The sequence below is a fragment of the Oncorhynchus gorbuscha genome, linkage group LG13, assembly GCF_021184085.1.
Source record: "Oncorhynchus gorbuscha isolate QuinsamMale2020 ecotype Even-year linkage group LG13, OgorEven_v1.0, whole genome shotgun sequence".
In the NCBI taxonomy this organism is placed as follows: domain Eukaryota; kingdom Metazoa; phylum Chordata; class Actinopteri; order Salmoniformes; family Salmonidae; genus Oncorhynchus; species Oncorhynchus gorbuscha.
The window spans coordinates 40,260,356-40,272,801 of NC_060185.1; the positions used below are offsets into that span (position 1 = coordinate 40,260,356).

The 12,446-nt window shown below is 43.3% G+C and overlaps 1 protein-coding gene across 2 annotated transcripts in view; it reads right to left on the bottom strand.

Moving 5' to 3' along the window:
* The window catches only part of LOC123993962 (ubiquitin-associated and SH3 domain-containing protein B-like), a 47,417-nt gene continuing 34,971 nt past the window's right edge, over positions 1-12,446 (bottom strand). The window contains exons 5-14 of one of the 2 annotated variants that reach the window (XM_046296446.1): positions 10,655-10,824; positions 10,143-10,351; positions 9,726-9,873; positions 7,266-7,329; positions 4,353-4,475; positions 4,153-4,245; positions 3,443-3,587; positions 2,655-2,761; positions 2,199-2,308; positions 1-1,963 (exon numbers count right to left, since the gene is read on the bottom strand). In XM_046296446.1, coding sequence (XP_046152402.1) covers positions 1,826-1,963; positions 2,199-2,308; positions 2,655-2,761; positions 3,443-3,587; positions 4,153-4,245; positions 4,353-4,475; positions 7,266-7,329; positions 9,726-9,873; positions 10,143-10,351; positions 10,655-10,824 — 1,307 coding nt within the window. In that variant the 3' untranslated portion in view covers positions 1-1,825. Of the gene's footprint in view, positions 1,964-2,198; positions 2,309-2,654; positions 2,762-3,442; positions 3,588-4,152; positions 4,246-4,352; positions 4,476-7,205; positions 7,330-9,725; positions 9,874-10,142; positions 10,352-10,654; positions 10,825-12,446 lie in introns of both variants that reach the window. The other variant, XM_046296445.1, reaches the window with a different exon arrangement.

The window sequence follows — 12,446 nt, forward strand, 5'->3', positions numbered from 1 at the left end:
TGACCCGATTTGTTATTTATTTGATATGTATCTTCTACATATCTGAAACAGTGATCATGTCTGTATCATATAGAGGGGGGAATTCAGACAATTTTTGAATCAAAATAAAGAACACACTTCAGATATGCTCATATCTGAATATACAAGTGGCAATCTTTTCAATCTTTTGCAAATCTTCGCCCAAATATAAAGAATATGTTTGACTTAACTTTAAACATTTTGGTGAAAATCTTAAATTACTTAAATTAACGTTTATATACATTTGGAAATACAATATTTGAGACAATAAATGAACACAAATTGACACAGATGGCTTCCTCCTCAGTTTCCAGAGTTTCCTCAACAGTGCATGTGGCTAACCTCTGATGTAGGTCTGCTTTGTTCCTCACTGACACCTTTATCACAATTTTCGCAATTGTATTGTATTGTACTTGTAATTATTGTATTTGCATGTATCAATGGAAGAACAGCACCAGAGAATTGTTATAGATCCTCCTCAATAATAAATGCATTATTTGCAGAAAGATTAGATCAGATAGATTTAGATGAGGCTACACAAAAGCATTCAAGTTGACATAATGAGCAGTGAACCTCTCTCTGATTTCACCACTGAGACGTCAAGAGAAATCAGGTTCAATCTTCAGAGGCACTCACAACAATTTTCATGACCCAATGAAATGCAAATACTGTATTAGGTCACAATGAAAACTGCACCTGAGAAAAACTTATTTTCCTACCACAGGACAGGTCTTTTTAATAAGATTTGATAAAAGCTCTTCAATTGTTAAGTATCTGAATAAAATATAAATGGTCACAACTGGAAGACTGAAAGATATTTTCTAGTGCAGTGGTCGACAACTATTCTGCCGTAAGACCTTACATTATGTAAAATAAACACATACAGTGGAGGTTCCTAACTTCTGGTTATTAGACCTGCCTCACCAAGGCTCACCCTGTGATTGTCAATAGTTCATTTTGTCCCATCGAGACTGTTTCAAACAAACCGGGTGAAAAGCCACCCAGTGGAAAACATTTGGCCCATGCCGTCTTAATGAACTCATTTTCTGGTTGCAAACTGTTTTTCTGGTTGTGAAGAAGTCATAAAACCAGATGTTCAACTGGTCTCAGTTACAACCATGTAAAGATGCATTTTGTATGACGAGATCATGATGTCAAAGTAAATCCTTCATATGTTGGTTGCCATCTGGTCACATAACAACCAGGCAGACAGATTTTTCTGGTTACCTTCGTTAACAAAACGTTTTTATACAACCAGCATACAACGTGATCATAAAGTCATAAACGATGTCATGCTGAACACATTGCAAGAGATCATGAACTAAGTTTTGCATGTTTTCTCCCACAATGAGTTCAACTTCATACACACAGAAACACAGATTCCACACCGGGAAACATCCATGACTTGCGGCTACAATCAAGGGCTTTTGAGGATAACATCTGCAAGAGGGAATAAGGATACAATTGCTTTTCGAAACACAAACTACTCTGTTCGTTTTTTTAGGTCAATGTTCTCAACCTTGTGACTTCCTTCTGGCACACAGTTGTTGATATAATATGTAATGGTTCATGTGCTTAGCCTCCACGATCAACCAGGCCGAGACTTAGCCCTGCCCTCTCCACTCTCACCAACAACAATACTGTCAAATTAGAAATGTCAACAATACTGTCAAATGACAATATGTACAGTATAGTACATCCAGGTCCAACCACCCATTGACTCTGGTGGGGTCTTTCAGTGCCGTTTGACCAGAAACTACATCCTCAGGATGGGGCTGAGCAAGTCTGCTCTCCACGGAAGCGGATGTCATTCCTGGAGGAGGGTCTCCCTCCAGTTGAAGCTGTGGTTGGGTCCATGTGTGAGGGGCAGGATGGGTGGGTCCACCAGCTGCCAGATCCCCGTGTCACTCTGCTCCTCGCACGTACAGAAACCCAGGTAGGGGATCTACAGGAGGGAAAGAGGCTCTCGTCAGCCGCAATAAAGGCAGAAGGAAAGTTAGGAAGTGGGGTGGAAAGGCAGAGGGGGGGAAAGAGAGAGAGAGAGGAGAGAGAGCGGACAAAGAGAAGACAGACAAACACAGATACAGGGTGAAAGTAAGAGTGAAAAAGAGTGAGGGGGAAGACACAATGAGATCAAAATAAAATATCACATTGAGCGAGTAAAATAAACTTCAGCTGACCTTCCTGACTACTTGGATGAAGTCCTTGGAGGTCTGGGGGCTGCGGCCCTGGAGCTGTCGGGTGCAGGCCTCCAGAGAGGAAGCATGGGCCACAATCAGTATTTTGTTTCCTACAGAGTGAGAGATGAGGAGATGAGGGAAGGGAAGATCAACACGGACCAGATGAATCCCAAAGTCCATCCCACACAAGATGTTTCTGTATCACATCTGGGATTCAAATTGTATTGGTTTGCTTTCAAATGCAACGAGCATTTGATTGAGCCTGTCTAGCGTGGAGTGGGAGATGAACAGGGTTTGCACTTTTGGGACTATTACGTTGATTCCATTGCGCCAGGCAAGCTCAATCGAGCACAGCTAAAGGGTTTGAAAGATGGGTACTAATTGAATGCAGGACTGTTTTTTTATACACATCCCATCCAAAGCCACAGCAGTGACTGAACCCTGCATCATAATTACCCATATTTTTGCAGTCAGACAGAATGTCTTTGGTCACTTGGTAGCTCCGGCTCACGTACGTGTCATAGGACTCCGACACGCTAAGTTTGCATATTGGGATGAGAGGTCTGTGGGAAGAAGGAGTGAGAACATGTGAGACAGAGGCATGGCTGAAAAGGCCCCGGCCCCATCCAGCAACAACCCTTAGCCCCTACCTTTACCACTTCATGTACGTAGGTCAGAAGGAATTAAATAAGCATAGGCAACATGGTAGTAGCTCCATCATTTTCTTTGATAGGCTTAATGGAATGTTAAACATATTATTTGTACATATATGGTTGTCTTTATACCTGTGCCTAGGCCCAAGGTTAAAGGGACTAGGCATGGTTTCTGGATGGAGCCTAAATCTGCGTTTACACATGGAAGCGGCATCTCGCGGTGAAACATCAGCCATTCGTCTTCAATGGAAGGAAAGTGAGAGAAGCGGCGAGTTGGCGAGGGACCGTTGAGCGATGCGAGCATGGGCGCGGAAGCTGAAAAGGGCAGGACTAAAGCTGGGGAAGCAGAATTTTCATTAAATCCTCCGTGATATGGTGAAGCGACTGACCAATCGATTCTCACCATAGCTTCCAAACCCTACTGGATTGGCTGACAATGGCTGTTAATACGTAGCACAACCCAGCTTGCTTGCTAGCTTGTTAGCACGAGGGCGAGGCTAGCGTGCCTAGGCAAGTGCCCCTTGTATAGTGTAAATGGCCAGTAAGAGTACAGTATGGAGGTGAACCAGGAAACAGTCTTGCCTGTATCACCTGTATGTTGTGTCAACACTGAAGTGGGATGCAGCCAGGTCTGTGGGAGGGATCCAGGCAGGAAGAGACCTCCCAGAGACCCACTTGGTCCATTCGAATAGCCCTGGCTCCACTCTGATCTTCAGCTTGCCATCCTGCTGCAGACCTGCAAGGGGAGATAGAGAGGCGCATAAGCAAAAGAGCAAGACTGCAGCCTCTGCTGCACACACCAGCCTTGTCCAAAAACAACCCCTAGTCCCCTAGCCACTTACGTAGATCTGAAATGATTGGATTGAGATAAGCAATTTGGAGACAATTTCACTTAGCCTATCAGAAGGAAAAGGAACTACTTCCATATTGGCTAAACTTATCATATATTTGTTTACAAACATTGGAGTGAAAAAAGTGTATAATTTTGTTTCTGATGGAGTACAACAGTTGCTAAACTCATGAAGCATTTATAAATGAGATTGTTCAAGAATCAATGGGTACATATAATTAATTTGTAAATTAAATTGTTCTCGAATCAATGGGTAGATACAATTCATTTACAAGTTATATTCTTCTAGAATCAATGGGTACATATCATTCATTTATAAGCCCCAAAATGGATGTAGAAACTGCAGATCGCCCTTTAAAGTCTTCATCAGGGGTTAGAGAGGTGAACACAATCGATAAGGCTTTTTATCCTAAGCAGGATTTGTGGTGGCAAGTAACTACATGCTGGTTACATTTGAGGATGTTCTGAGCAGTCTGGACACAGCGCAGAGAAGGCGAACAGTACACAAAGTCTATCACGGTGTTGCTCTCCAACAACGCCTGACCTGCAACACAGGCAGACAGATAGACAGAGGAATAGGTTGTTATCACACTGTAATGAAACATTAAACATGGAATTGGGCAGATAACATATGTGTTGACAACCACGTACCCACTATTTGTGCTTGTGTGGAACCAAACACAGTGATGGGGGTGTCCATGTCGTAATCTCGGTGTCCTCCATTCCACATGGGCAGGCTGACTGGCATGTTCAGGTTAGTGCGCACATATCTACCTGTAGAACAGAACACCACAACCCAGCACACTGCTGTTATGGTTTCAAAACCTACAAACAATACTGCCGTTTTATCTATCCAATCAAAACATCATATTCATCCAACTCAAATTGTATGACTCCTTTGAAAGCACATTTGCTTTTAGGATTGATGCGTGATGTCTAATATTAAAGAAGTCTCGAGGTATTGCTCGCCTCAGATAGAATACCTTATGATAAGCTGTAGACCACACTATCTACCAAGAGAGTTTACATCTATATTATTCGTAGCAGTCTATTTACCACCACAGACCGATGCTGGTACTAAGACAGCACTCAGCGAACTCTATAAGGCCATAAGCAAACAAAAAAATGCTCATCCAGAAGAAGCACTCCAAATATATACCAGCATGTCACGTGCAACCAGAGGGAAAAAAAAACTCTAGACCACCTTTACTCCACACACAGAGATGCATACAAAGCTCTCCCTACCCTCCATTTGGCAAATCTATACTCCTGATTCCTGCGTACAAGCAAAAACTAAAGCAGGAAGTACCAGTGTCTCGCTCAATACGGAAGTGGTCAGATGACGCGGATGCTACGCTACAGGACTGTTTTGCTAGCACAGACTGTAATATGTTCCGGGATTCATCCAATGGCGTTGAGGAGTATACCACCTCCGTCATCGGCTTCATCAATAAGCGTATCGAAGGACGTCTTTCCCCACAGTGACCGGACGTACATATCCTAACCAGAAGCCATGGATTACAGGCAATATCCGCATCGAGCTAAAGGCTAGAGCTGCTGCTTTCAAGGAGCGGGACACTAATCCGGATATTATCCGCTAAGCCCTCAGAAGAACCATCAAACAAGCAAAGCGTCAATTATGGCAGTTTGGGTCTGGGATTTATGATAAATAGTTACGAGCCTAAATGACTCACGGATGATTACTATTGACTTCTTAATGAACTCGACTGTTGAATTCCCTAAATTATGTTAATAATGAATGATATGATTTGATCTTTGATTATGAATTTGATTGGATACATGTTATTTGTTTCCTTTGTGATGCAGCACAGACTACTCAGTAAATATACCACATTATGGTTAAAGGAATTCCTGCCTCAGTCTCATCCATTCCTCTGTCACCTGACACGTGACTACCTGTTCACCTTCACTGTCAGTCATCCTACCTTTCCAGCTACCCACACAGATTCCACTAATCTTTCAACAGGATTAAGACTGAATCTTACTACACCGGCTCTGACGCTCGTCGGATGAGGCATGGCTGTGAAAACTATTATGGACTACAAAGGAAACCCAGACGCGAGCTGCCCACTGAAGCGAGCCTACCAGACGAGCTAAATGCCTTTTATGCTCGCTTCGAGGCAAGCAACACTGAAGCATGCAAGAGAGCACCAGCTGTTCTGGATGACTGTGTGATAACGCTCTTGGTAGCCGATGTGAGCAAGACCTTTAAACAGGTCAACACTCACAAAGCCACGGGACCAGACGGATTACCAAGACGTGTACTCAAAGCATGGCATTTTCAACCTCTCCCTGACCGAGTCTGTAATACCTACATGTTTCAAGCAGACCACCATAGTCCCTGTGCCCAAGGAAGTGAAGGTAACCTGCCTAAATGATTACCGCCCCGTAGCACTCACGTCGGTAGCCATGAAGTGCTTTGAAAGGCTGGTCATGGCTCACATCAACAGCATCCTCATGGATACCCTAGACCCACTCCAATTCGCATACGACCCAAACAGATCCACAGATGACACAATCTCAATAGCACTCCACACTGCCCTTTCCCACCTGGACAAAAGGAACACACACCTATGCGAGAATGCTGTTCATTGACTACAGCTCAGCGTTCAACACCATAGTGCCCACAAAGCTCATCACTAAGCTAAGGACACTGGGATTAAACACCTCCCTCTGGATCTTGGACTTCTTGACGGGCCGCCCCCAGGTGTTAAGGGTAGGCAACAACATGTCTGCCACACTGATCCTCAACACCGGGATCCTTCAGGGTTGTGTACTCAGTCCCCTCCTGTACTCCCTGTTCACCCAGAACTGTTTAGCCAAACATGACTCCAACACCATCATTAAGTTTGCTGACGACACAACAGTGGTAGGCCTGATCACCGACAACGGAGAGACAGCCTATAGGGGGAGGTCAGAGAACTGGCAGTGTGGTGCCAAGACAACATCCTCTCCCTCAATGTGATCAAGACAAAGGAGCTGATCATGGACTACAGGAAAAGGCAGGCAGAACAGGCCCCCAAAAACATTGATGGGGTTGTAATGGAGCGGTCGAGGGTTTTAAGTTCTTTGGTGTCCATAACACCAACAAACTATCATGGTCCAAACACACCAAGACAGTTATGAAGACAGCACGACAAAACCTTTTTCTCCCCAGGAGACTATTATACTGTATATGCGTAGTCACTTCACTCCTACCTACTTGTATAAATGACCTCAACTAACCTGTACCCCAGCACACTTACTCGGTACCGGTACCCCCTGTATATAGCCTCGTTACTGTTATGTTATTGTGTTACTTTTAATTATTTTTTATGTTTTACTTTAGTTTATTTGGTAAATATTTTCTTAACTCTTTTTGAACTGCACTGTTGGTTAAAGGGCTTGTACTGTAAGTAAGCATTTCACGGTAAGGTCTACACTTGTTGTATCCGGCGCATGTGACAAATAAAGTTTTATTTGATTCGATTTGACTCTGCTCACCTTTGGAGTCAGAGCACAGTGAAAGCCACTGTTTCCCAAACACCACATCCATCCGCTCACCGTGCCGACAGACAAACAGGGTCCGCTTGGGCAGCTGAGAGTGATTGCTACCGACCCGAAGCACCTAAGAAACAATACAGTGAATTGGGGCATCAAATCCATAACATTTCCCAACATTTTCAAGAATTGATCAGTACACCAGAAAAAAAGCTTTTGTATTGGAGCAAAGTTATAGTTTGTGTTTTTGTATTAGTTTTTATTTACATTAGTTTGTATTTTTTTATTTGAAGTTCAGTTTAATTTCCTTTTCAGACCTGATTTGCTAGTTTTAATTTAGTTAGTTGTATACAAATATTTATATTTCATTTGTATATGATTTAGTTTCAGTTTTAGGAGCGGCAGGTAGTCTAGGGTTAGAGTGTTGGGCCAGTAACCAAAAGGTTGCTAAATCGAATCCCCGAGCTGACAAGGTAAAAATCTGTCGTTCTGTCCCTGAACAAGGCAGTTAACCCACTGTTCCTAGGCCGTCTGTGTAAATAACAATATGTTCTTATTAACTGACTTGCATAGTTAAATAAAGGCTAAATAAATAAATGTTTTGGTGTTAGGAACAGAAAGCATGCGTTGGAGGCTAGGAGCCATTGGTGTTGTATAGTGTTTTGGGGATGTAATTTCTCGCAACTGAGGGCAGTAGTACAGTCGTGGCCAAAAGTTGAGAATGACACAAATATTAATTTCCACAAAGTTTGCTGCTTCAGTGTCTTTATATACTTTTGTCAGATGTTACTATGAAATACTGAAGTATAATTACAAGTGTTTCAGTGTCAAAGGCTTTCATTGACAATTACATGATGTTGATGCAAAGAGTCAATATTTGCAGTGTTGACCCTTCTTTTTCAAGACCTCTGCAATCCACCCTAGCATGTTGTCAATTAACTTCTGGGCCACATCCTGACTGATGGCAGCCCATTCTTGCATAATCAATGCTTGGAGTTTGTCAGAATTTGTGGGGTTTTGTTTGTCCACCCACCTCTTGAGTATTGACCTCAAGTTCTCAATGGGATTAAGGTCTGGGAAGTTTCTGGCCATGGACCCAAAATATCAATGTTTTGTTCCCCGAACCACTTAGTTATCACTTTTGCCTCATGGCAAGGTGATCCATCATGCTGGAAAAGGTATTGTTCATCACCAAACTGTCCCTAGATGGTTGGGAGAAGTTGCTCTCGGAGGATGTGTTGGTACCATTCTTTATTCATGGCTGTGTTATTAGGCAAAATTGTGAGTGAGCCACTCCCTTGGCTGAGAAGCAACCCCGCACATGAATGGTCTCAGGATGCTTTACTGTTGGCATGACACAGGACTGATGGTAGCGCTCACCCTGTCTTCTCTGAACAAACTTCTTTCTGGATGCCCCAAAAAGGGGATTCATCAGAGAAAATGACTTTACCCCAGTCCTCAGCAGTCCAATCCCTGTACCTTTTGCAGAATATCAGTCTGTCCCTGATGTTTTTCCTGGAGAGAAGTGGATTCTTTGCTGTCCTTCCTGACACCAGACCATCCTCCAAAAGTCTTTGCCTCACTGCTGCCATTCCTGAGCAAGCTCTGTACTGGTGGGGCCCCAATCCCACAGCTGAATCAACTTTAGGAGACAGTCCTGGCGCTTGCTGGACTTTTTTGGGCGCCCTGAAGCCTTCTTCACAACAATTGAACCGCTCTCCTTGAAGTTCTTGATGATCCGATAAATGGTTGATTTAGGTGCAATCTTACTGGCAGCAATACCCTTGCCTGTGAAGCCCTTTTTGTGCAAAGCAATGATGATGGCACGTATTTCCTTGCAGGTAACCATGATTGACAGAGGAAGAACAATGATTCCAAGCACCACCCTCTTTTTGAAGCTTCCAGCCTGTTATTGGAACTCAATCAGCATGACAGAGTAGTCTCCAGCCTTGTCCTCGTCAACACTAACACCCGTGTTAACAAGAGCATCACCGACATGATGTCAGCTGGTCCTTTTGTGGCAGAGCTGAAATGCAGTGGAAATGTTTTTTTTTTTGGGGGGGGGGTTCTGTTCATTTGCATGACAAAGAGGGACTTTGCAATTAATTGCAATTCATCTGATCACTCTTCAGAACATTCTGGAGTATATGCAAATTGCCATCATACAAACTGAGGCAGCAGACTTTGTGAAAATGAATATTTGTGTAATTCTCAAAACTTTTGGCCACCAATGTACATACATTCTAAAGTCAATCTCAATGAGACTTGGATTTAATATGAATAGCGCAAAGACTGGTGCAAAAAAATATGGTGGAAGGATTTGTTTTTTATTTAATTTACTATGATAACCTTGATTTTAAATCATTCTTCAAGAATAATAAGAATCCTGCTGCATATCATAACCAGGACCAGGAATTTTTCCTGATCAGGATTAAACGCTAGGCACTAGTTATCCTGGTTAGGAAAAGCTGTATGGTTTAGTTAAAGAAACTTCTTTCTTTTCTTTGGAAAAAGTGCCAGTACCTGCATGGGATGATAGATGAGGCTCGAAGTGGGTGTGTCCCCAGGGCTTGCGTTGTCGAGGCGACGGCTGTCCAGCAGCCCATCGAACAGGCCCCTTTCCCTGCTCTCTTTGTCGGAGGTGGCGGAGCAATTGAAGAAGGAGTGTGATCTGCACAGGGTAGACGACAAGAGTTAACACACATACTCACTACTACTCATTCATCACTACTGACTACTGAGCAGAACTCTCCATGCTCTTTTACAGTGTTCTGGCCCTGGGTACGGGTCAATTCCAATTCAAGATGCAAACAGTTCCTTCTGGATTGACTGAATTGAAATGGAATTGACCCCTGCCCCTATGTTCTGGACCCAGGACTGTAAGTAAGAAGTAAGAAGCACGCCAGGGGTGTAAGTAAGAAGCACATTCTGAGGGCTCACCCGTGGAAGACCCAGGTGTCACACTCGTCTGCCCGGCTGACGTAGTTCTCAGGCAATAGGCCGGACAGCCCCGTGGCCAGGGAGGACCCGTAGACCCAGCCCTCGCTGGTGTTTTTCTGCTCCAAGGGAGACGTGAAGACAAAGTCACCCAGGACCAGCTCCAGCTCGTCCTCATTCTGAGGGGCGTAGGGATACATCACGCGCAGCGTCTGCAACAGAGGGAGGGAAGGACACAGCTTGAGCACACCAACGCTATATCTAACACCAGAATACAGTACAATGCAAGGCTATAGGTCTAAATGGGCAAGCTCGTAAAGGGCCACTGTGACATTTACAGCCGTTTCTAAATTAATTATACTGTATATTCCCATTGATTCTTGAAGAATATCAATTATTATAAATGGCTCATGAGCTTGTCTTGTAGAAGGTACAAGGTCTATTTCATGGTGTTGATTAGTAGAAAGTACAAGAGTAGTATTGGATGTGAAATGAAAACAAAGTGTTATTATTACCTCATGATTGGCAAACCGAATGTCCCGGGAGAAAAGGACAGCCAGCCAATCACAGCCTAGCTTCACCTCGATTCCCTTGGCCAGCTTTTCCAGGGAGGTCAGGTGATTGGTGGGGAAGTAGTAGGCTAACGTCACATGGAGCTGCTTCTTATGGGGCTCTAAATGGACATCTGAGACAGAGAGAGGAGCACGAGTGAATAAAGGTAAAGAATATCAAGAAAGCCATTTCTGTGGGGCAAACTACTACAGTGGAAATCTAGCTCAGCAAATCATAGAACTACAGACTTGAGCAAAATGTCCCCATATTTTCCAAACAATCTTTTTTGACGTGTTATAATCCACCATGCACAATTTGAAATGAAGCTCCAAACTGACGGTGCTTTATGGTGAGGATAATCTCTTTAGGATTAAGCATTACAGTCAGGGCCGGCGCCAGAACGAATCAGTTGGACAAGCATTTGATTTTTATGCACGGGCACATCCTGTGTACTTGCGCGCAAACACATTTTGTTAATGGGTGTTATGATAAAGACCATACACTCTTAGAAAAAAAGCTGCTATCTAGAACACAGAAGGTTTCTTTGGCTGTACCCATAGGAGAACCCTTTGAAGAACCATTTTTAGTTCCAGGTAGATCCCCTTTGGTTTCAATGTAGAACCCTTTCCACAGAGGGTTCTACATGGAACCAAAAAGGGTTTTTACCAGCAACCAAAAAGGGTTCTCCTATGGGCTGAAGAACCGTTTTGGAACCCTTTTTTCTAAGAGTGTAGGCAGCTCGTGAATTTCAAGTTTGGGGAAGCTTACAATTTATCCTACCATTTCAACCTATCTGCGTGCCATATGACTAAAGACCAATGCAGCAGTAGGCCTTTAACGTCCATCATCACCTAAATAAAATACATAGGACTTAAGCCGCAAAATAAAGTGGAAAATATCCTGATGAAAATGCTGGTTCTTTCAATCACATTAATATCTCTGCCTCCCTTTCTATCTGTCTTGACTTGAGCTGTCGCTAGCGAAATGCAACATTGTACCAACTCGGCAGGTTGGCGTACTCAGACGCGAACGCTCCCTTCATGTTGTCAGGACAGAGAAACCACACACATGCTGTAACGGTTTTGACTTGAGGTTATTATTTATAGGGGTGCCAGGTAGGTTGTGCCTACCAGAGAAAACATTAGTTTCTCCTTTTAGTTTGGGTGGGAATGAGTCCCATCTGGTCCGTCAAGTCTACACCAATACAAAGGACGTATGTAAAAGTCAGGATGGAAATAAACTTTTCATAAACCCTTAAAACATTGAAAAGAACTTCAAAAACAATTATATTCTGTTGCGTGGGTTGTATTAGCAACAACAATGATTACACACATATATAATAATATCACAATGAGTTCTGGTTCCTCCAGAAATGTCCTGTACCTCGGGCCTAAAAAGAGTCCTGCCCGGTAAAGGAGTTCAGTGAACTCAAGTGACTTTTGTCACGCGATGTTTGTCCGTTCGTTCCGTGTAGCGTAAACCCAGTATTAAACATACAATCAATATAACAATTACTTTACCACAGAACCTTAAAGCGGATCAACTCTTAATTAAGTCCTCAACTACCACTAACTACACAAATCACAGTATACATCACATCCAAACAAATGAAATACCGTATACAAAAAGGTGGTGGTCAGTCAGACAATCCAATCCGCCAATAGATCTCCAGCGGAGAAAGGCCACGAAGAACGGAGGAGGTGTAGTCCAGGGACGCAAAGAGTGGATCCGATCCTGGGTAAACTCTCTTAGGCT